We start from the raw sequence: 26,230 nt of genomic DNA on the forward strand, positions 1-26,230 counted from the left end.
CCCTCCCCCTCCCTCCCCCCTCCCTCCCTCTCTTCACCCCTCCCTCTCTGCACCCTGTGTGGTGTAGACACTCCCTCCCTCCCCCCTCCCTCCCTCTCTTCACCCCTCCCTCTCTGCACCCTGTGTGGTGTAGACACTCCCTCCCCCCCTCCCTCCCTCTCTTCACCCCTCCCTCTCTGCACCCTGTGTGGTGTAGACACTCCCTCCCCTCCCCCCTCCCTCCCTCTCCCCCCTCCCTCTCTCTGCACCCTGTGTGGTGTGTAGCAGCATAGTTATTTTAAAGTTCAGCTGCTTTTGAAAATGGTCTTTTGTCAATACGAGTGTCAACATTGACTAGGAAGTGTAACTAGGATTATTTTGGTAACAATGTCAGTCTGTTCCAAAACTGAGTGACTGTCATGAGGGTTTGACTGTCATGAGGGTTTGGATTTCAATTTGTCAGTAATTCCCCCCTTTTGCCTATTAACACTTGGTGGGTACTGTGTGTTTTCTGGTAGAAGTCTGGCCCAGTTGACTTTGCATGGCCCAGTTGACTTTGCATGGCCCAGTTGACTTTTTCATGGCCCAGTTGACTTTGCATGGCCCAGTTCACTTTGCATGGCCCAGTTGACTTTGCATGGCCCAGTTGACTTTGCATGGCCCAGTTGACTTTGCATGGCCCAGTTGACTTTGCATGGCCCAGTTCACTTTGCATGGCCCAGTTCACTTTGCATGGCCCAGTTCACTTTGCATGGCCCAGTTCACTTTGCATGGCCCAGTTCACTTTGCATGGCCCAGTTCACTTTGTATGGCCCGGGCTCCCCGGGAGGGCAGACACCTGTCCTTAGGAGGACCAATTGAATGGTCGAAAATGAGCAAACCCCACCCAACGGGTCGTGCTCAATGAACCCACCCACTAGACCAAACACCGCTCACTGCAAGGGGGGTGACGGAGAGCGGAGGGAAGGAGAGAGAGAGAGAGAGGGGGGGAGGGAGGGAGGAAGAGAGAGAATAGAGCTGTGTGTGTTCACTGTGTGAAGAAGCATGAGGTCATTGTAAAGATATTTAAAGCCTTAGAATTCTGTTCTGAGTAGTGTGTGTGTGTGTTCTGTTAAGTCATAGGGTTGAGTCAAGCACACCAGGCCCTCCCCTCCCTGGCCCTCCCCTCCCCCGGTGGCCCTCCCATCCCCGGTGGCCCTCCCATCCCCCGGCCGGCCCTCCCCTCCCCGGTGGCCCTCCCATCCCCGGTGGCCCTCCCATCCCCCAGTGGCCCTCCCATCCCCCCGGCCGGCCCTCCCCTCCGCTCCCCGGCCGGCCCTCCCCTCCGCTCCCCGGCCGGCCCTCCCCTCCGCTCCCGGCCCTCCCCTTAGAGTACAAAAGGGAAGACAAATAAACATAAATATAGGTTGTATTTACAATGGTGATTGTTCTTCACTGGTTGCCCTTTTCTTGTGGCAACCGGTCACAAACCTCTCCCTCCTTGCCCTCCCTCTCTGGCTCTCTGGCCCTCCCTCCCTGGCCCTCCCTCCCTGGCCCTCCCTCCCTGGCCCTCCCTCCCTGGCCCTCCCTCCCTCCCTGGCCCTCCCTCCCTGGCCCTCCCTCCTTGGCCGCCCTCCCTCCCTGGCGCCTCCCTCCCTGGCGCCTCCCTCCCGGCCCTCCCCTTAGAGTACAAAAGGGAAGCGCCGCCCTCCCTCCCTGGCGCCGCCCTCCCTCCCTGGCGCCTCCCTGGCGCCCCCCTGGCGCCTCCCTCCCTGGCCCTCCCTCCCTGGCGCCTCCCTCCCTGGCCTTCCTCCCTTGCCCTCCCTCTCTACCTCTCCCTCTCTGGCTCTCCCTCCTTGCCCTCCCTCTCTACCTCTCCCTCCTTGCCCTCCCTCTCTACCTCTCCCTCCTTGCCCTCCCTCTCTACCTCTCCCTCCTTGCCCTCCCTCTCTACCTCTCCCTCCTTGCCCTCCCTCTCTGGCTCTCCCTCCTTGCCCTCCCTCCCTGGCTCTCCCTCCTTGCCCTCCCTCCATGGCCTCCCTCCTGCTCTGACTCAGTGCTGCCACTTGCTGGTAATCTGATGGTATTGTAGGTGATGGGGAGCTGTAGTACCACAGATGACCACTGGGTGGCAGTGCACTCTGGGCAACATGACAGAATGGTCTTAAGTCTTGTTTGTTGGGTGGCAGCAACTCTTCACGCTGGCAGGGTTTTCTAGATGGTTGAATTACTACATATGACACAGCCTCTCCTTTCCCCTCGTATCTCCCTAACTTCCTTCCACACATTTGTTCTATCTGGCTGTGTAGAACAGCTAAATAATCTCCACTCCATTTTTTTTTAATGGAGCTGCTTTCACTGTTGATCTTTTTTGGGGGCACCAACCAGCTGAGTGACTAGAGAGGATAACAAACCAACCAGCTGAGTGACTCGAGACGATAACAAACCAACCAGCTGAGTGACTAGAGAGGATAACAAACCAACCAGCTGAGTGACTAGAGAGGGTAACAAACCAACCAGCTGAGTGACTAGAGAGGATAACAAACCAACCAGCTGAGTGACTAGAGAGGATAACAAACCAACCAGCTGAGTGACTAGAGAGGATAACAAACCAACCAGCTGAGTGACTAGAGAGGATAACAAACCAACCAGCTGAGTGACTAGAGAGGATAACAAACCAACCAGCTGAGTGACTAGAGAGGATAACAAACCAACCCGCTGAGTGACTAGAGAGGATAACAAACCAGCCCGCTGAGTGACTAGAGAGGGTAACAAACCAGCCCGCTGAGTGACTAGAGAGGGTAACAAACCAACCAGCTGAGTGACTAGAGAGGATAACAAACCAACCAGCTGAGTGACTAGAGAGCATAACAAACCAACCAGCTGAGTGACTAGAGAGGATAACAAACCAACCAGCTGAGTGACTAGAGAGGATAACAAACCAACCAGCTGAGTGACTAGAGAGGATAACAAACCAACCAGCTGAGTGACGAGAGAGGGTAACAAACCAACCAGCTGAGTGACGAGAGCGGGTAACAAACCAACCAGCTGAGTGACTAGAGAGGATAACAAACCAACCAGCTGAGTGACGAGAGAGGGTAACAAACCAAACAGCTGAGTGACTAGAGAGGATAACAAACCAACCCGCTGAGTGACTAGAGAGGATAACAAACCAACCAGCTGAGTGACTAGAGAGGATAACAAACCAACCAGCTGAGTGACTAGAGAGGATAACAAACCAACCAGCTGAGTGACTAGAGAGGATAACAAACCAACCAGCTGAGTGACGAGAGAGGGTAACAAACCAACCAGCTGAGTGACGAGAGCGGGTAACAAACCAACCAGCTGAGTGACGAGAGAGGGTAACAAACCAACCAGCTGAGTGACGAGAGAGGGTAACAAACCAAACAGCTGAGTGACGAGAGAGGGTAACAAACCAACCAGCTGAGTGACGAGAGAGGGTAACAAACCAAACAGCTGAGTGACTAGAGAGGGTAACAAACCAACCAGCTGAGTGACTAGAGAGGGTAACAAACCAACCAGCTGAGTGACTAGAGAGGGTAACAAACCAACCAGCTGAGTGACTAGAGAGGGTAACAAACCAACCAGCTGAGTGACTAGAGAGGGTAACAAACCAACCAGCTGAGTGACTAGAGAGGGTAACAAACCAACCAGCTGAGTGACTAGAGAGGGTAACAAACCAACCAGCTGAGTGACTAGATAGGGTAACAAACCAACCAGCTGAGTGACTAGAGAGGGTAACAAACCAACCAGCTGAGTGACTAGAGAGGATAACAAACCAACCAGCTGAGTGACTAGAGAGGATAACAAACCAACCAGCTGAGTGACTAGAGAGGATAACAAACCAACCAGCTGAGTGACTAGAGAGGATAACAAACCAACCAGCTGAGTGACTAGAGAGGGTAACAAACCAACCAGCTGAGTGACTAGAGAGGATAACAAACCAACCAGCTGAGTGACTAGAGAGGATAACAAACCAACCAGCTGAGTGACTAGAGAGGGTAACAAACCAACCAGCTGAGTGACTAGAGAGGATAACAAACCAACCAGCTGAGTGACTAGAGAGGGTAACAAACCAACCAAAGCTGAAAACAAGCAGCAGCACGGCTCTGAATGTGTCCCCTATGGCACCCTGCCCCATGGGGCTTTGTTCAAAAGTAGTGCACTATATATGGAATAGGGTGCCATTGGGGACAGACATTCTGTCTGCCAACACACCAATCTGTGACGCTGTTAACAAATGTCTGTTAATTTTCTAACTCTTCTTTCTCTCTCCCTCTCCACCCTCTCTCTCTATCCCTTTCTCTCTCTCTCTCTCTCCCTTTCTTTCTCTCTCTCTCCTCTCTCTCCACCCTCTCTCTCTATCCCTTTCTCTCTCTCTCTCTCTCTTTCTCTCTCTCTCTCTCTCTCTCTCTCTCTCTCTCTCTCTATCCCTTTCTCTCTCTCTCTCCTCCTCTCTCTCTCCACCCTCTCTCTATCCCTCTTCTCTCTCTCTCCCTTTCCTTTCTTTCTCTCTCTCTCTCTCTCTCTCTGTCTCTCTCTCTCTCTCTGTCTCTCTCTCTCTCTCTCTCTCTCTCTCTCTCTCTCTCTCTCTCTCTCTCTCTCTCCTCTCTCTCCACCCTCTCAGAGTAAGCGAGACCATCTGTTACTCAGTGTTAAATGGTACTACCGTCAGTCAGAGGTCCCAGACTCAGTCTACCAACACCTGGTGCAGGATCGCAACAATGATAACGGTCAGTTCAAACACACACTAAAATACAAATGTTATTGCATACACACACACACAAAATGCACACACAAATAAAAAATGTACACTAACACAACACAATTCATTCATACACCCCATACATAGACTCAATCTCTTTCTTTCTTTCTCTCACACACACACTCACACACACACACACACACACACACATATCCAGTTGTCTGTAAAGGACAGGATATGTGAGACATGTAGAACAGAACACTGAACCAGTCATGCTGTGTTCCCTAGGTAACAACACTCAGATCAGCAGATTTCAGGCCAGCGGGGGGGGACACTTTTTCGTACCAGTTGTATTAGCTCGGTTTCCTTGGTAACACACACCTTTAGGCCAGACAGCGAGTGTCTGGTCCATCAAGTGCAAATAACCTGCACTGTGATGAACACCAACTACCAAATGGCCCGTCTCTCTCTTACACACACACACACACACACACACACACACACACACACACACACACACACACACACACACACACACACACACACACACACACACACACACACACACACACACACACACACACACACACACACCTGTCTGCTCCTCCTTCTATTCTGTGTGATTACTTGCAGCAATTAGTCATTGTGTGTAAATACAGTGTGTTCTCTCTGTCTCTTAGTCTTCACTGTGTCTTCTCTTCTGTCCTCAGATTCTGGCCGGGAGCTAGTCATCACAGACCCCGTGGTCAAGAGCAGAGAACTCTTCATCTCCGACTATGTGGACACATACCATGCTGCTGCCCTCAGGTGAGACCACATACGAGGGAGGGAGGAGAGGGAGAGAGGGAGGGGGAGGGAGGGAGGGAGGGAGGGAGGGAGGAGGGAGAGGAGGGAGGGAGGGAGGAGGGAGGGAGGGAGGAGGGAGGGGGAGGGAGGGAGGGAGAGGAGGGAGGGAGGGAGAGGGAGGGAGGGAGGGAGGGGAGGGGAGGGAGGGAGGAGAGGAGGAGGGAGGGAGGGAGGGAGGGAGGAGGGAGGGAGGGAGGGAGAGGAGGGAGGGAGAGGAGGGAGGGAGGGGGAGGGGAGGGAGGAGAGGAGGGAGGGAGGGAGGAGAGGAGGGAGAGGAGAGGAGGGAGGGGAGAGGAGGGAGGGAGAGGAGGGAGGGAAGGAAAGGGAGGGGAAAGGAAAGGAAAGGAGGGAGGAAAGGAAAGGAGGAGAGGAGGGAAAGGAGGGAGGGAAGGGAGGGAAGGGAAGGGAAGGGGAAGGGAAGGGAGGGAAGGGAAGGGAGGGAGGAAGGGGAGGGAGAGGGAAGGGAAGGGAGGGGGAAGGGGGGAAGGGAAGGGAAGGGAAGGGAAGGGAAGGGAAGGGAAGGGAAGGGAAGGAAAGGAAAGGAAAGGATGCATATCTACCTCGAAGCTAACAGTGGGGAAAGTACTTCACCCTATCAGTCATTGATCTAACATGTTCTATTCAGGACAACCAAGGCTACAAGTAGGACACACAACTATTTGAAACAAAGTTGCATTCATTCATTTTTTTTTTTGGTTACAAATATTTAATTTAAAAAATAAGATGACCTGATAAAAGAAAAATGTGTTTATAAGAATGCTTTAAGTACAGTAATGGTTTGCTCATTGGGACATTAATATCCAAGTTGTCAGAGAACACTGTGTGGAGTTTAGAGTTTGTGACAGCATCTATGTGAGTTAATTACAATATTATAGACACTATGTCCTGAAATGTTCAGCCCTCCTATGATCTTCTAGGTAGAAGAACCCCTTACAGTATTATAGACACTATGTCCTGGGATTTCCTATGATCTTCTAGGTTTTAGAACCCCTTACAGTATTCTAAACACTATGTCCTGGGATTTCCTATGATTTTCTATGTAGAAGAACCCCTTACAGTATTATAGACACTATGTCCTGGGATTTCCTATGATCTTCTAGGTTTTAGAACCCCTTACAGTATTCTAAACACTATGTCCTGGGATTTCCTATGATTTTCTATGTAGAAGAACCCCTTACAGTATTCTAGACACTATGTCCTGGGATTTCCTTTGATCTTCTAGGTAGAAGAACCCCTTACAGTATTATAGACACTATGTCCTGGGATTTACTATGATCTTCTAGGTAGAAGAACCCCTTACAGTATTCTAGACACTATGTCCTGGGATTTCCTATGATTTTCTAGGTAGAAGAACCCCTTACAGTATTATAGACACTATGTCCTGGGATTTCCTATGATCTTCTAGGTTTTAGAACCCCTTACAGTATTCTAAACACTATGTCCTGGGATTTCCTATGATTTTCTATGTAGAAGAACCCCTTACAGTATTCTAGACACTATGTCCTGGGATTTCCTTTGATCTTCTAGGTAGAAGAACCCCTTACAGTATTCTAGACACTATGTCCTGGGATTTACTATGATCTTCTAGGTTTTAAAACCCCTTACAGTATTCTAGACACTATGTCCTGGGATTTCCTATGATTTTCTAGGTAGAAGAACCCCTTACAGTATTATAGACACTATGTCCTGGGATTTCCTATGATCATCTAGGTTTTAGAACCCCTTACAGTATTATAGACACTATGTCCTGGGATTTCCTATGATTTTCTATGTAGAAGAACCCCTTACAGTATTATAGACACTATGTCCTGGGATTTCCTATGATCTTCTAGGTTTTAAAACCCCTTACAGTATTATAGACACTATGTCCTGGGATTTCCTATGATCTTCTAGGTTTTAGAACCCCTTACAGTATTATAGACACTATGTCCTGGGATTTACTATGATCTTCTAGGTTTTAGAACCCCTTACAGTATTCTAGACACTATGTCCTGGGATTTCCTATGATTTTCTAGGTAGAAGAACCCCTTACAGTATTATAGACACTATGTCCTGGGATTTCCTATGATCATCTAGGTTTTAGAACCCCTTACAGTATTATAGACACTATGTCCTGGGATTTCCTATGATTTTCTATGTAGAAGAACCCCTTACAGTATTATAGACACTATGTCCTGGGATTTCCTATGATCTTCTAGGTTTTAAAACCCCTTACAGTATTCTAGACACTATGTCCTGGGATTTCCTTTGATCTTCTAGGTAGAAGAACCCCTTACAGTATTATTTAACCTTTATTTAACTAGGCAAATCAGTTAAGAACAAACTCTTATTTTCAATGATGGCCTAGGAACAGTGGGTTAACTGCCTGTTCAGGGGCAGAACAACAGATTTGTACCTTGTCAGCTAGGGGATATGAACTTGCAACCTTTCGGTTACTAGTCCAACGCTCTAACCACTAGGCTATCCTGCCGCCCCATTATAGACACTTTGACCTGGGATTTCCTATGATCTTCTAGGTATTAGAACCCTTTACCTTCTAACGACTGTTGTGTAGCTTTGTGAGGTCACAGAGCAAAACGGCGCGTGTTCGACAGAGTCTTAGCTTTTCATAGTTTGTAACTCAAACCATTCGAATCCTACAGACATTTTTAGAAAAAAGACCTGGCCCCCGGGCCCCCTTCGGGATCTGCCCTTATCTCACAAATACCGATCACACAGACCAACCGATGCAGAATGAAAAAGACCAATCCAATGACACAACACCGAAGTCTGTAGCTCAAACACACAATATTTTAAAAGGGGTGTTAAAGTCCAAATCGCGCCAGCGTCGCGGCGGCGGGACTCATTGGGTTAAGTTGAAGATCAGTAGCTGACAATGTTTTTGCAACGCTTGTATACCAACAGAAAAGTTTCTCTTGTACAGTACAACTACAGCTATGAAAGACTGAGGTTTATATATTATATTATATTTATCTAGACCAGACAAGTATTAGAGAGAACCTGTCTGCGTGCAACAGGAAGTACAGCACGTGCTGTAACCTCCCCTACAACTCCTCACACAGCGCAGTGGATCCATCTTGGAATACCTGATGGTCAAATGCCGACCCTTCTAACTCCCGAAAGAGTTTTCATCTGTTATCGTGACTTCTGTGTATATTCCACCTCCAAGATAATAAAAACAAGCTGGCACTTATCAAATTGTACAAGGCTATAAGCAAGCTGGCACTTAACAAATTGTACAAGGCTATAAGCAAGCTGGCACTTAACAAATTGTACAAGGCCATAAGCAAGCAGGAAACTATGCACCCGAAGGCTAGTTTTCTTAATTCCACGTCACTAAGACATATGGTGCCCAACTTTTATCAACCTGCTCCACTAGGGCCAATAAAGTCCTAAACCACTGTTACTCAACCCGCATACAAGGCCCTCCCTCATCCCCCCTTCAGCAAATCAGATCATGGCTCTATACTCCTGCTTCCTGTTTACAAACAGAAAGAACCCTTGACACCCTCTGTAGAGAGATTATCCTCCGAATCAGAGGCTATGTTGCAGGACTGCTTTGCTAGCGTTGACTGGAATATGTTTCGTGTTTCCGCCGATAGCATCGACGAGCTAACCACCTCCGTCTTGGGCTTCGTCAGGAAATGCATCGCTGGCGTTGTCCCCACAGAGAAGGTTTGCTGCTTCCCCAATCAAAAGCCCTGAATTAACACTGAGGTTGGAGCTAAACTAAAGGACAGAGGTACCCTGAGGCTACGGACGAGGACACAAACACGCACAAGAAGTCCTCTTACGAACTCCGCAGAGCCATCAAACAGGCAGAAGGATGAGGTGGAATTCTGTTACACTGGCTGTGACGCATGTGGCAAGGGCTACAGTCCATTATGGATTACACACTTCAACAAAAATAACACTGAGCCTTGTACAAGGGCCCCCACTGTCCCAGAGGACTGGGTGTTCTCACTCTGAGGCCGACACAGGGCTTTTAATCTGGTCAATAATCGCAAGGCCACAGGGCCAGACCAGCTGGCAGGCATCTTAACAGTGGTTTTCAACCTCTCACTGTCCCAGTCTGTGATCCCCACATGTCTCAAGCTGACCACCATCATTCGTCTTCCCAAGAACTCGAAGGCTGGCTGCCACAATGACTGCCGCATTGTAGCACTAACATCTGTAATTATGAAGTGTTTTGAAAGGCCGGTTATGGATCACATCACATCCATCCCAGACACCCTAGACCCACTCCAATTTGCATACCGCCCCAACAGATTTACAGACGATGCAATCTCAAATGCACTCCACACTGCCCTCTCCCACCTTGACAAGAGGAATAACTTTTTGAGAATGATGTTCATTGACTACAGCTCAGCGTTCAACACCATAGTGCCCACAAAGCTTGTCACCAAGCTCAGGACCCTGAGACTAAACACCTCACTCTGCAACTGGATCCTGGACTTCCTGATGATTCGACCCCAGGTGGTGATGGTAGGTAACAACACGTCCGCCACGCTGATCCTTAACACTGGGGCCCCTCAGGGGTGTGTCCGTCTTCTGTATTCCCTGTTCAACCACGACTGTGTGGCCAAATGCAATGACTCCAACTCCATCAAGTTTGCTGACGACACGACGCCTAATCACCAACTCCGATGAGACAGCCTACAGGGACGGTAGTTCAGAGAACTGGCAGTGTTGCCAGGACAACAACCTCTCCCTCAACCTCATTAAGACCAAGGAGCTGATCGTGGACTACAGGAAACGTGGGGGGGGTTGCACACCCCCATCGACGGGCCGCAGTGGAAAAGGTCAAGAGCTTCTAGTTCCTAATCACTGAGGACTTTACATGGTCTTCTCACACCAGAACGGTTGTGAATCAGGCAACGCCAACGCCTATTCTCCCTCAGGAGGCTGAAATGATTTGGCATGACCCGTCAGACCTCAGGAACTTTTACAGCTGCACCATTGAAAGCATCTTGAGGGGTTGTATCAACGTCTGGTATGGGCAACTGCACCGCCCAGGACTGGAAGACCTTACAGAGGGTGGTGCGGACGGCCCTATCCATCACTGGGGTAAAATTGTCTGCCATCCAGGACATACATGCCAGGCAATGTCTAAGAAAGGCCCAAAACAAATAACAAAGAATCCAGCCACCTGAGACAGGCAGTACCGGTGTATCAAGGCTCAGACAAACAGACTTCTAAACAGCTTCTATCCCCTGGCCATAAGACTGTTAAATGGCTAACTACTGCTCTCCCTCTAACACATACTATCCATACTGACTCTATGCCCATCCACAGGTCTCTACCCACTCAGACACAACCTACGCTGCTGCTAGAATTATTATTGATTAGATGTTTTACTCATTACGCTGATGTCCATTGATTATTCATTGCTGTGGTTTTCTCCAGACATAACGCTCTACATTCTGGCCAAAGAGTTAAATTTTTTGTCTCATCAGACCACAGAATCCTTTGCCTTGTGATTCTGTCTTTTGCGTGCCTTTTTTTGCAAACTCCAGGCGTTGCCGTCGTCCCTTTTTCTCAGGAGTGGCTTCTGTCTGGCCAGTCTCCCAAAAATCCCAGATTGGTGAAGTGCTGTAGAGACTGTTGTCCTTCTGTCAGGTTCTCCTATCTCCGCCAAGGTACTCTAGTTCTGTCAGTGGTCATTGGGCTGTCTTGCTGACCAAGTTCCTTCTTGCCCGGTTGTTCAGTTGGGTTGGACGGTCAGCTCTAGGCAGAGTCTGGGTAGTTCCATATTTTTTTCCCCATTTCCTAATGGAGACCACTGTGCTCTTGGGGGAAAAAAACCTGTAATTAATTTTGAATTAAGGCTTTAACACAACATAATGTGGTTAAGTCAAGGGGTATGAATACTTTATGAAGGCACTGTATATATTACCATTTGTATATTACCATGAGTATTTATATATACCTGCTACCAGTCACTTTTCAGCCTTGTGACTTATGTACCACTCCAGTACCCTGCACATTGAATAAGGTACTGGTACTGACCTGTATATACAACCACTCCAGTACCCTGCACATTGAATAAGATACTGGTACTGACCTGTATATACTACCACTCCAGTATCCCTGCATATTGAATAAGGTACTGACCTGTATATACAACCACTCCAGTACCCCTGCACATTGAATAAGGTACTGGTACTGACCTGTATATACAACCACTCCAGTACCCTGCACATTGAATAAGATACTGGTACTGACCTGTATATACTACCACTCCAGTATCCCTGCATATTGAATAAGGTACTGGTACTGACCTGTATATATAACCACTCCAGTACCCTGCACATTGAATAAGGTACTGACCTGTATATACAACCACTCCAGTACCCCTGCACAGTGAATAAGGTACTGGTACTGACCTGTATATACAACCACTCCAGTACCCTGCACAGTGAATAAGGTACTGGTACTGACCTGTATATACAACCACTCCAGTACCCTGCACATTGAATAAGGTACTGACCTGTATATACAACCACTCCAGTACCCTGCACATTGAATAAGGTACTGACACTGACCTGTATATACAACCACTCCAGTACCCCTGCACAGTGAATAAGGTACTGGTACTGACCTGTATATATAACCACTCCAGTACCCCTGCACAGTGAATAAGGTACTGGTACTGACCTGTATATACAACCACTCCAGTACCCTGCACATTGAATAAGGTACTGACCTGTATATATAACCACTCCAGTACCCCTGCACATTGAATAAGGTACTGGTACTGACCTGTATATATAACCACTCCAGTACCCTGCACATTGAATAAGGTACTGACCTGTATATATAACCACTCCAGTACCCTGCACATTGAATAAGGTACTGGTACTGACCTGTATATACAACCACTCCAGTACCCTGGACATTGAATAAGGTACTGGTACTGACCTGTATATACAACCACTCCAGTACCCTGCACAGTGAATAAGGTACGGGTACTGACCTGTATATACAACCCCTCCAGTACCCTGCACATTGAATAAGGTACTGATACTGACCTGTATATACAACCACTCCAGTACCCTGGACATTGAATAAGGTACTGGTACTGACCTGTATATACAACCACTCCAGTACCCTGCACAGTGAATAAGGTACGGGTACTGACCTGTATATACAACCCCTCCAGTACCCTGCACATTGAATAAGGTACTGACACTGACCTGTATATACAACCACTCCAGTACCCTGCACATTGAATAAGGTACTGACCTGTATATACAACCACTCCAGTACCCCCTGCACATTGAATAAAGGTACTGACCTGTATATATAACCCTCCAGTACCCTGCACATTGAATAAGGTACTGGTACTGACCTGTATATACAACCACTCCAGTACCCTGCACATTGAATAAGGTACTGGTACTCCAGTACCCCCTGCACATTGAATAAGGTACTGACCTGTATATATAACCACTCCAGTACCCTGCACGTTGAATAAGGTACTGGTACTGACCTGTATATACAACCACTCCAGTACCCTGCACATTGAATAAGGTACTGGTACTGACCTGTATATACAACCACTCCAGTACCCCTGCACAGTGAATAAGGTACTGACCTGTATATACAACCACTCCAGTACCCCTGTACGTTGAATAAGGTACTCGTACTGACCTGTACAGTCGTGGCCAAAAGTTTTGAGAATGACACAAATATTAATTTTCACCAAGTCTGCTGCCTCAGTTTGTATGATGGCAATTTGCATATACTCCAGAATGTTATGAAGAGTGATCAGATGAATTGCAAAGTCCCTCTTTGCAATGCAAATGAACTGAATCCCCCAAAAAACATTTCCACTGCATTTCAGCCCTGCCACAAAAGGACCAGCTGACATGTCAGTGATTCTCTCGTTAACACAGGTGTGAGTGTTGATGAGGACAAGGCTGGAGATCACTCTGTCATGCTGATTGAGTTCGAATAACAGACTGAAAGCTTCAAAAGGAGGGTGGTGCTTGGAATCATTGTTCTTCCTCTGTCAACCATGGTTACCTGTAAGGAAACATGTGCCGTCATCATTGCTTTGCACAAAAAGGGCTTCACAGGCAAGGATATTGCTGCCAGTAAGATTGCACCTAAATCAACCATTTATCGGATCATCAAGAACTTCAAGGAGAGCGGTTCAATTGTTGTGAAGAAGGCTTCAGGGCGCCCAAGAAAGTCCAGCAAGCGCCAGGATCGTCTCCTGAAGTTGATTCAGCTGCGGGATCGGGGCACCACCAGTACAGAGCTTGCTCAGGAATGGCAGCAGGCAGGTGTGAGTGCATCTGCACGCACAGTGAGGCGAAGACTTTTGGAGGATGGCCTGGTGTCAAGAAGGGCAGCAAAGAAGCCACTTCTCTTCAGGAAAAACATCAGTGACAGACTGATATTCTGCAAAAGGTACAGGGATTGGACTGCTGAGGACTGGGGTAAAGTCATTTTCTCTGATGAATCCCCTTTCCGATTGTTTGGGGCATCCGGAAAAAAGCTTGTCCGGAGAAGACAAGGTGAGCGCTACCATCAGTCCTGTGTCATGCCAACAGTAAAGCATCCTGAGACCATTCATGTGTGGGGTTGCTTTTCAGCCAAGGGAGGGGGCTCGCTCACAATTTTGCCTGAGAACACAGCCATGAATAAAGAATGGTACCAACACATACTCCGAGAGCAACTTCTCCCAACCATCCAGGAACAGTTTGGTGACAAACAATGCCTTTTCCAGCATGATAACTAAGTGGCTCGGGGAACAAAACATTGATATTTTGGGTCCATGGCCAGGAAACTCCCCAGACCTTAATCCCATTGAGAACTTGTGGTCAATCCTCAAGAGGCAGGTGGACAAACAAATTCTGACAAACACCAAGCATTGATTATGCAAGAATGGGCTGCCATCACTCAGGATGTGGCCCAGAAGTTAATTGACAGTATGCCAGGGCGGATTGCAGAGGTCTTGAAAAATAAATGTTACTACTGCAAATATTGACTCTTTCCATCAACTTCATGTCATTGTCAATAAAAGCCTTTGACACATATGAAATGTTTGTAATTATACTTCAGTATTCCATAGTAACATCTGACAAAAATATCTAAAGACACTGAAGCTGCAAACTGTGTCATTCTCAAAACTTTTGGCCACGACTGTATAGACAACCACTCTAGTACCCCTACACATTGAATAAGGTACTGACACTAGTGCTGTTACGGTGACCGTATTACCGCCACACTGGTGGTCATGATGACGCTCACAATTCCATGTGACCGTTTAGTCACGGTAATTAGGCTTCTCCAAGCTGTGATGGTCATTATTAGCCTACCAAACGTTTTAACTGCCTGGTACTCAGCACTCTGTTGTCCCTCTAATCACTCTGACATCAATGCAAATGTCATGAGAGCCCATGCTCATGTTACGCAACATTTCTATAGGCTATGCAATTGTTTGAGAAAACAGAGTGATGGCCTCTGTTAAAAAGAGGAGGGTCCCATCAGCTTCCTATAGGGTAGGCCAACTGTGTTTATTTCTCAACTTTCTCAATCTTAATATTAAGCACATTGCTTTTCTTTACAACAGGAGTATATCCTACCTGGCTGCCATGAACATAAACCAGGGGGAAAAGCGTCCTCCATTCGATATTTAAGTGCATAGATGACATGTTTTTTTTCCCGCTGCCCCTGTTTCGATACAGGTGCATGAAGACCAGATTAAATCAGGAATAGTCTGATGGGTGACAATATTAGCCTATCACTTGATAAATGATCGCGTGTGAATGATTCCTAGCTTAAGCCAAACAGCTCAAGCTTTTTTTTTTTTGGGGGGGGTGTTTTCAAAGCATAGTCGCACACCTCATGTTGCCTTGCCCATAGGCTTATATGTTTTAATAAGGTTTTGTATTACAACTAAAGTGGCCATATCATTTCTTAAAAGTACATTAATCTGTTTACTGGCATACATAAGCAGAGTTTTACGTTTGGGGAAGATCATTTTCCCCATAAAAATGCAACTTTATAATAAAAGCATTAATTACATTTGTGGTCATTTTGAATAATGGTGTTTTCCTGCTAATGGAACATTCGTCGTGCTGATTGCCTACTGCCATGTGCGCAATGCTCTGCTTATAATGTGAAGAAATAGCCTAATAGTTTATCACCATTTTAAGCCTAAACGCTCTCATCTGTTGCATCAGTCTCATTTCTTAGTTTATTTTTTAATGCTTGTGGTTGTATTAATTTAGGATCTATCGCATCCCACAACAGTTCCAGACTATGTTTGGAATATTTATTTCTTGCACAGAATAGAATAGGTCAACTTTTATACTACGGGTGATAGTTGATTGGCATAGGCTAGTGCTTTTGCTGTTCGTTAGGCCTACTACTCGTCTTGTCGGCTGACGAAAAGTAAATGTGGACAGTGCTTCCAATATCTTCAATATGCGTCTCAGAATTGGATAAGGACGTACGCAGTCGGGGTCCCAGATGTGTCTGTCTTCACTTGTAGCCTGCGAGAAATACCCAATCATGTGACTGAGAGCCTTGTGAGTGAGACGTGCTTCGGCACGCATCGGGGAGAAGGGAATTATAATGATTGTATTCAGCCCAATGGTGCAACCGGCCACAAAAGGCATGGATGTTTTTAGGGGGGGGGTCATGGCCACACAAAGGGGATGCAGACGGAAAATTTGAGGCATTATCAAGTTCTTCTCAAATTGTGAATGAGAGACTGATGAAGTGTGTACAAGCCTGCAACAAGAAACAAAGCAAAGCTCATACCTTTCATGTGACTTTTTTCAACTCATCATTAGATTGGCATCATGCAGCCTTAGAATGTATTAAAAATCAAAACAATAGCCCAACATTTTTATCACAACTAAAGTTACATTAATAAGTCTAAATTAAGCCGAGAGGAGGGCCAGTTTCTTTGTTAACCTCCACACAGAATAGCCGCATGTTCGCACTCCCTTAAATAGTTCGCACTCCCTCAAATAGTTCGGAGAAAATATCCTTTCTATTTTATTCAGCTTGGTTCAATTGTATTCTTCATACTATAAAATAATGCCATGGAATTCTAAGCAAATCTTGCCTGCTAAATGAACTAGTGTAGCAGATCAGCCAGATCAGGACCTAACATAAAGACAACTCAGAGTATGTTATTCTGTTCTTCTGAAATAGATGACATTTTCTTTATATCCTGTTTCTTTCGACCTGTCTAAAATAAATAATGGATTTATTGTGAAGGTATAAGACTATATTACATGGATTTATTGTGGAGGTGTAGACTATATTACATGGATTTATTGTGAAGGTGTTGGCTATAATATTAAATTGATTTATTAGGCTTTTATTTATTTATTAGACTTTTTAAAATGTTGATGTTCCAAAGGTCTGCGTCAGTGTGTGGCTCTGTGTGGAAGGTAGGAGATGCTAAACGCGATTATGTTAATTAATGGTCATTTACCATGAGACTGACAGTTATTTGTTTTACTGTCACCAGCTGATGAAATTTCATGACCACCACAGCTGGTACTGACCTGCATATTGAACATGGTACTGACCTATATATTGAACAAGGTACTGACCTATATATTGAACAAGGTACTGACCTATATATTGAACAAGGTACTGACCTGTATATTGAACAAGGTACTGACCTGTATATTGAACAAGGTACCACCTATATATTGAACAAGGTACTGAACAAGGTACTGACCTGTATATTGAACATGGTACTGTCCTGTATACTGAACAAGGTACTGACCTGCGTATTGAACAAGGTACTGACCTGTATATTGAACATGGTACTGTCCTGTATACTGAACAAGGTACTGAACAAGGTACTGACCTGTATATTGAACATGGTACTGTCCTGTATACTGAACAAGGTACTGACCTGTATATTGAACATGGTACTGTCCTGTATATTGAACATGGTACTGTCCTGTATACTGAACAAGGTACTGACCTGTATATTGAACATGGTACTGTCCTGTATATTGAACATGGTACTGTCCTGTATACTGAACAAGGTACTGACCTGTATATTGAACATGGTACTGTCCTGTATACTGAACAAGGTACTGAACAAGGTACTGACCTGTATATTGAACATGGTACTGTCCTGTATACTGAACAAGGTACTGACCTGCGTATTGAACAAGGTACTGACCTGTATATTGAACAAGTAGTTGCTATGGTTTTTATTCTGACTTTTTACATTTTATTCTCTATTATGACGGCAGCGTTAGGAAAGAGCTCTCATTTAGGAATTTCACTGTACTGTTTTACTCGTGTTATATCCTGTGCAAGTGGCGAATTAACTTGAAACACAGTAGTACAAACACACAGCCACACTAAGCTGATAGTCATTACGCTCCAACTGTCGATACCAAGGAAAGGAGGACAGGCAGGGTGATTGTCTCCATATGAAACCAGATAGTCTTCCCTTTCTCCATGCTCATGTGATTCTCTCCCCCTCTGCTCCACACACACACACACACACACACACACACACACACACACACTACCCCCTTTAATGCAAACCATCTGTGAAACAGTGTAGCAGCTCTCTCTCTCTCTCTCTCTCTCTCTCTCTCTCTGTCTCTCTCTGTCTCTCTCTGTCTCTCTCTGTCTCTCTCTGTCTCTCTCTGTCTGTCTCTCTCTGTCTCTCTCTCTCTCTCTCTCTGTCTCTCTCTGTCTCTCTCTCTGTCTCTCTCTGTCTCTCTCTCTGTCTCTCTCTCTCTGTCTCTCTCTCTCTGTCTCTCTCTGTCTCTCTCTCTGTCTCTCTCTGTCTGTCTCTCTCTGTCTCTCTCTGTCTCTCTCTGTCTCTCTCTGTCTGTCTCTCTCTGTCTCTCTCTCTGTCTCTCTCTGTCTCTCTCTCTGTCTCTCTCTCTCCACGTCTTGGAGAACCCAGTGATTTCAGGCTAAATTAGCAGCCAGTTGTCCTGGGCGCGCACACACACACACACACACACAGCAGGTCTTTGATTTGACTTATTATAGAAGCTTTAGATAAATGGAGGCAGAGAGGGAATTCCAGCAGGATGCTGTAATGTTGCTCAACACACACGCGGAAACACAGACACACAGACACGGAAACACAGACACACAGACACGGAAACACAGACACGGAAGCACAGACACACAGACACAGACACGGAAACACAGACACACAGACACGGAAACACAGACACGGAAACACAGACACACAGACACGGAAACACAACACAGACACGGAAACACACACAGACAGATACGGAAACACAGACACACAGATACGGAAACACAGACACACACACACACAAAGAGAGGGAAACATAGACCACAAACACACAGACACAGAAACATAGACCACAAACACACAGACACAGAAACATAGACCACAAACACACAGACACAGAAACACAGACCACAAACACACAGACACAGAAACACAGACCACAAACACACACACGGAAAACACAGAAACACACACACACACACACACACACACACACACACGGAAACATAGACACACACACACAAAGAGACCGAAACATAGACCACAAACACACAAAGAGAGGGAAACATAGACCACACACACGGAAACACAGACACACACACACGGAAACACAGACACACACACACGGAAACACAGACACACACACACACAAAGAGAGGGAAACATAGACCACAGACACGGAAACATAGACAGACACAGACACACAGACAGACCCAGACAGACATACAGCTCCTTATTCCTTTGATCTAGTGAGGAAGTCATCCTTCCCAGCTGGAGAGACCTGTCTGCCTGCAGAGCGTGCTGATGTTTGTCATGGTGATGGGGCCAGACACTCTGCTGGATGTCAAACTGTGTGTGTGTTACTGGCTTGTTGGGGTCGTAACGTCTGGAAGAGCAGAACAACACAGGTTGCATTTCACAGTCCAGCTGTCTCTGTCTTGTCTGTCTGATGCACATCATCCCTCGGCGGAGGGAGGGATGACGGATGGAGGGATGACTGATGGAGGGAGGGAGGGATGACTGATGGAGGGAGGGAGGGATGGATGGGGAGGGAGGGATGACTGATGGAGGGAGGGGGAGGGATGACTGATGGAGGGAGGGAGGGATGACTGATGGAGGGAGGGAGGGAGGAATGACTGATGGAGGGAGGGAGGGAGGGATGACTGATGGAGGGAGGGAGGGATGACTGATGGAGGGAGGGAGGGATGACTGATGGAGGGAGGGAGGGATGACTGATGGAGGGAGGGAGGGATGACTGATGGAGGGATGGAGGGATGGAGGGAGGGATGACTGATGGAGGGAGGGAGGGATGACTGATGGAGGGAGGGAGGGAGGGATGACTGATGGAGGGAGGGAGGGATGACTGATGGAGGGAGGGATGGAGGGATGACTGATGGAGGGAGGGAGGGATGACTGATGGAGGGAGGGAGGGAGGGATGACTGATGGAGGGAGGGATGAGGGAGGGAGGGAGGGATGACGGATGGAGGGAGGGAGGGAGGGATGACTGATGGAGGGAGGGAGGGATGACGGATGGAGGGATGATGTTAGAATGTCATTGTGTTTTTGGGAGCTAAATATGTGACGTATCCAGCGACAGGCACTTCTTCTATTTAATTTAACGGGTAAAATGTGGTAAACTTTCTTTAACCTCAACCATGTTTCCATCCACAGTTAATGAAAAAGCTTCTTCTTCTTTTTTTAAGACCGCTGTGATGGAAACAGGAAGTTTTGGTACAATAGTATAAATTCCGACAGTAGTGTAAATTCCGATTAATTTGTTTCTTTCGAAATGATCTGCTAAATTCAATATGTCAGAAATGGCGGTGGAAACGCCTTCACGCAAATATTATAATACACGCAATGATATGTTGTGTGGTCCTCCCACGACGACTCAGGAAACCATGCAGTTTATTAGACTCTAGATCTCAAACTCATCACTCACAACCAACTGACACACTCACTAGATACCTGCTGCCACAATTAAATATAAGCTATGCTGATCCTACAATGGCGCCAGAGGAGATGGCTGCCGTATTACTGGCTCCTAACCAATTAAAGGCTAGAGCTGCCGCTTTCAAGGAGCGGGACCCTAAACCGGACGCTTATAAGAAATCCTGCTATCCCCTCAGACGAACCATCAAACAAGCAAATCGTCAATACAGGATTAAGATTTAATCCTACTACACCGGCTCCGACGCTCGGCGGATGTGGCAGGGCTTGGAAACTATTACGGACTACAAAGGGAAGCACAGCCGCGAGCTGCCAAGTGACACACGCCTACCAGACGAGCTAAAAAACGTCTATGCTCGCTTCGAAGCAAGCAACACTGAAGCATGCATGAGAGCACCAGCTGTTGTGGTCACCCTCTCTGTAGTCAACATTCACAAGGCCGCAGGGCCAGACGGATTACCAGGACGTGTACTCCGAGCAGGTGCTGACCAACTGGCATGACATTTTCAACCTCTCCCTGACCGAGTCTGTAATACCAACATGTTTCAAGCAGACCACCATAGTCCCTGTGCTCAAGAACACCAAGGTAACCTGTCTAAATGACTACCTACCCGTAGCACTCACGTCTGTAGCCATGAAATGCTTTGAAAGGCTTGTCATGGCTCACACCATCATCCCAGAAACCCTAGACCCACTCCAATGTGCATACTGCCCCAACAGATCCACAGATGATGCAATCTCACTTGTACTCCACACTGCCCTTTCCAACCTGGACAAAAGGAACACCAATGTGAGAATGCTGTTCATTGACTACAGCTCAGCGTTCAACACCATAGTGCCCACAAAGCTCATCACTAAGCTAAGGACCCTGGGACTAAACACCTCCTTCTGCAACTGGATCCTAGACCTCCTGACGGGCCGACCCCAGGTGGTAAGGGGAGGTAACATCTGCCATGCTGATCCTCAAAACGGGGGCCCCTCAGGGGTGCGTTCCCTCCTGTACTCCCTGTTCACCCATGACTGCATGGCCAAGCACGACTCCAACACCATCATTAAGTTTTCCGAGGACATAAGTGGTAGGCCTGATCACCAACAACGATGAGACAGCTTATAGGGAGGAGGTCAGAGACCTGGTCTCACAGTTTCTGTTGGGAAGCAGATTGAACCAGGTTTTCCTCAAGGATTTTGCCTGTGCTTGGCTCTATTTTGTTTATTTTTTTATCCTAAACTCCCTAGTCCTTGCCGCTGACAAGCATACCCATAACATGATGCAGCCACCACCATGCTTGAAAATATGTAGTGGTACTCAGTGATGTTGGATTTGCCCCAAACATAACACTTCATATTGAGGACATAAAGTTAATGTCTTTGCCACGAGACATTTCACCTTTTTATTAATTTGTTAACATTTCTAAAAACATGATTCCACTTTGACATTATGGGGTACTGTGTAACTGATGTGGCAAAGATATACCTGCTCGTCGAACATCTCATTCCAAAATATGTGCATTAATATGGAGTTGGTCCTCCCTCCCTTTGCCACTATAACAGCCTCTACTCTTCTGGGAAGGCTTTCCACTAGATGCTGGAACATAGCTGCTATAACAGCCTCCACTCTTCTGGGAAGGCTTTCCACTAGATGTTGGAACATTGCTGCTATAACAGCCTCCACTCTTCTGGGAAGGCTTTCCACTAGATGCTGGAACATTGCTGCTATAACAGCCTCCACTCTTCTGGGAAGGCTTTCCACTAGATGCTGGAACATAGCTGCTATAACAGCCTCCACTCTTCTGGGAAGGCTTTCCACTAGATGCTGGAACATAGCTGCTATAACAGCCTCCATGGGAAGGCTTTCCACTAGATGTTGGAACATTGCTGCTATAACAGCCTCCACTCTTCTGGGAAGGCTTTCCACTAGATGTTGGGACATTGCTGCTATAACAGCCTCCACTCTTCTGGGAAGGCTTTCCACTAGATGTTGGAACATTGCTGCTATAACAGCCTCCACTCTTCTGGGAAGGCTTTCCACTAGATGTTGGAACATTGCTGCTATAACAGCCTCCACTCTTCTGGGAAGGCTTTCCACTAGATACTGGAACATAGCTGCTATAACAGCCTCCACTCTTCTGGGAAGGCTTTCCACTAGATGTTGGAACATTGCTGCTATAACAGCCTCCACTCTTCTGGGAAGGCTTTCCACTAGATGTTGGGACATTGCTGCTATAACAGCCTCCACTCTTCTGGGAAGGCTTTCCACTAGATGTTGGAACATTGCTGCTATAACAGCCTCCACTCTTCTGGGAAGGCTTTCCACTAGAGAACATAGCTGCTATAACAGCCTCCACTCTTCTGGGAAGGCTTTCCACTAGATACTGGAACATAGCTGCTATAACAGCCTCCACTCTTCTGGGAAGGCTTTCCACTAGATGCTGGAACATAGCTGCTATAACAGCCTCCACTCTTCTGGGAAGGCTTTCCACTAGATGCTGAACATAGCTGCTATAACAGCCTCCACTCTTCTGGGAAACTAGATGGAACAGCTGCTATAACAGCCTCCACTCTTCTGGGAAGGCTTTCCACTAGATGTTGGAACATTGCTGCTATAACAGCCTCCACTCTTCTGGGAAGGCTTTCCACTAGATGTTGGGACATTGCTGCTATAACAGCCTCCACTCTTCTGGGAAGGCTTTCCACTAGATGTTGGAACATTGCTGCTATAACAGCCTCCACTCTTCTGGGAAGGCTTTCCACTAGATGTTGGAACATTGCTGCTATAACAGCCTCCACTCTTCTGGGAAGGCTTTCCACTAGATGTTGGAACATTGCTGCTATAACAGCCTCCACTCTTCTGGGAAGGCTTTCCACTAGATGTTGGAACATTGCTGCTATAACAGCCTCCACTCTTCTGGGAAGGCTTTCCACTAGATGTTGAACATTGCTGCTATAACAGCCTCCACTCTTCTGGGAAGGCTTTCCTCAGATGCTGGAACATAGCTGCTATAACAGCCTCCACTCTTCTGGGAAGGCTTTCCACTAGATGCTGGAACATAGCTGCTATAACAGCCTCCACTCTTCTGGGAAGGCTTTCCTGGAACATAGATGCCCCACTGGAACATGGAACAGCTGCTATAACAGCCTCCACTCTTCTGGGAAGGCTTTCCACTAGATGTTGGAACATTGCTGCTATAACAGCCTCCACTCTTCTGGGAAGGCTTTCCACTAGATGTTGGAACATTGCTGCTATAACAGCCTCCACTCTTCTGGGAAGGCTTTCCACTAGATGTTGGAACATTGCCGCTATAACAGCCTCCACTCTTCTGGGAAGGCTTTCCACTAGAACATTGCTGTGGGAACTTTCTTCCATTCAGACATGAGCATTAGTGAAGTTGGGCATTGACATTGGGCGATTAGGCCTGGCTCGCAGTCAGTGTTCCAATTCATCCCAAAGGTGTTCCATGGGGTTGAGGGTCAGGGCTCTGTGCAGGCCAGTCAAGTTCTTCCACGCTGATCTCGACAAACCATTTCTGTATGGACCTCGCTTTGTGCACGGCGACATTGTCATGCTGAAACAGGAAAAGGCCTTCCCCAAACAGTTGCCACAAAGTTGGAAGCACAGAATCTTCTAGATTGTCATTGTATGTTATAGCGTTAAGATTTCCTCTCACTGGAACTAAAGGGCCTAGCCCGAACCATGAAAAACAGCCCCAGATCATTATTTCTCCTACACCAAACTTTACAGTTGACACGATGCATTCCTGGCATCCACCAAACCCAGATTAGTCCTTCGGACTGACAGATGGTGAAGCGTGAATCATCACTCCAGAGAACGCATTTTCACTGCTCCAGAGTCCAATGGCGGCGAGTTTTACACCAGTCCAGCCGACGCTTGGCATTGAGCAAGGTGATATTAGGCTTGTACGCGGCTGCTCTACCATGGAAACCTATTTCATGACACTCCTGGCGAAGAGTTATTGTGCTGACGTTTCCAGAGGCAGTTTGGAACTCGGTAGTGAGTGTTGCAACCGAGGACAGACGCGCTACACACTTCAGTCCCCGGTCCCATTCTGTGAGCTTGTGTGGTCTACCACTTCGCAGCTGAGCCGTTGTTGCTCCTAGACATTTCCACTTCACAATAACAGCACTTACAGTTGACAGGGGCAACTCTAGCAGTGCGGAAATTTTTACTTTTTTGGAAAGGTGGCATCCTATGATGTTGCCATGTTGAGTCACTGAGCTTTTCAGTAAAGCCATTCTACTACCAATGTTTGTCTATGGAGATTGCATGGTTGTGTGCTCGATTTTTATACACCTGTCAGCAACGGGTGTGACTGAAATAGCCAAATCACTCATTTGACAGGGTATCCACATACGTTTGTGTGTATATATAGTGTGTTTACAGTGCTTGTGTGTTGACCAGTAAAACAAATGTCCTTTGCTTTTGTGTCTTGTGTTTCAGGGGGAAGTGTAACATTGCCCATTTCTCCGACATCTTTGCTGCCAGGGAGTTCAAAGCTCGCATCGACTCCTTTTTCTACATCCTGGGATACAACCCAGAGACCAGGTAAGACTGTCTCTGACTATTGGTTCTGATCCAACCCAGAGACTAGGTAAGACTGTCTCTGACTATTGGTTCTGATCCAACCCAGAGACTAGGTAAGACTGTCTCTGACTATTGGTTCTGATCCAACCCAGAGACTAGGTAAGACTGTCTCTGACTATTGGTTCTGATACAACCCAGAGACTAGGTAAGACTGTCTCTGACTATTGGTTCTGATCCAACCCAGAGACTAGGTAAGACTGTCTCTGACTATTGGTTCTGATCCAACCCAGAGACTAGGTAAGACTGTCTCTGACTATTGGTTCTGATACAACCCAGAGACTAGGTAAGACTGTCTCTGACTATTGGTTCTGATCCAACCCAGAGACTAGGTAAGACTGTCTCTGACTATTGGTTCTGATACAACCCAGAGACCAGTTAAAACTGTCTCTGACTATTGGTTCTGATCCAACCCAGAGACCAGTTAAGAAGTGAGTTGGTATGAATGTGACTAGTAATGCCACGGTTGTGAGTTCAGCTCCCTCAGGGATCACATGCTGCAAGTCGCTTTCTATTAAAGTATCTGCTAAGAGTTTAAGGCCCCCTGTAGCTGTTTTTATATCAATATCAAATCATTTCTGGGTAAAAGTTATGTACCTTTTTTGAGAAAAAAACTATTTCTCAAGCAGTAATTTTTCTAGCACTTTCTGGGAGGGGTCTGAGTGCAAAACTGTTAAAATTATTTTAAAAAGTGAACTGATTAACTGCCAGCCCTACTGTCAAACATATCTGCTAAAATAAGGGTTCAATTTATGAAGGGAAAAAAATGCTTAAAATCACCACATAAGGTCATAGGTCAGGGATCATCAACTCGATTCTGACTCGGAAAGATTATCTTCTTCAGCTGATGGTCAAGGGGCCAGAAGATAATTAACAAATCATTTGTGGACTACAAATTCAAGACTAGAAGACCAAACAGATATAATATTTTAGTAAACCATAAAACCATTTCCAACCTTGTTTACATTTGTATAAGATAAACATTTTATTATGACTGGGAATAGTTGGGAAACAAGTTTTAACAAAATTTAAATCACTAGGAACTGATTTCCTGGTGTTTTCACAGCGTTTTATGTCCGACAATGAAAATTCTCAATAATTATTTTTGCTCTGAAAACTTGGGGGTTGTTTGGGGGCTAAATAAAACCA

At 46.5% G+C, this 26,230-nt stretch overlaps 1 protein-coding gene across 1 annotated transcript in view; it reads left to right on the plus strand.

The window, feature by feature from the left end:
• Positions 1 to 26,230, plus strand: part of rerea (arginine-glutamic acid dipeptide (RE) repeats a) — a 269,119-nt gene that overhangs the window by 139,754 nt on the left and 103,135 nt on the right. Inside the window, 3 exon segments of the mRNA XM_042299790.1 lie at positions 4,607 to 4,712; positions 5,395 to 5,491; positions 24,941 to 25,045. Of these exon segments, the coding sequence (XP_042155724.1) occupies positions 4,607 to 4,712; positions 5,395 to 5,491; positions 24,941 to 25,045 (308 nt within the window).

The sequence above is a fragment of the Oncorhynchus tshawytscha genome, linkage group LG16, assembly GCF_018296145.1.
Source record: "Oncorhynchus tshawytscha isolate Ot180627B linkage group LG16, Otsh_v2.0, whole genome shotgun sequence".
In the NCBI taxonomy this organism is placed as follows: domain Eukaryota; kingdom Metazoa; phylum Chordata; class Actinopteri; order Salmoniformes; family Salmonidae; genus Oncorhynchus; species Oncorhynchus tshawytscha.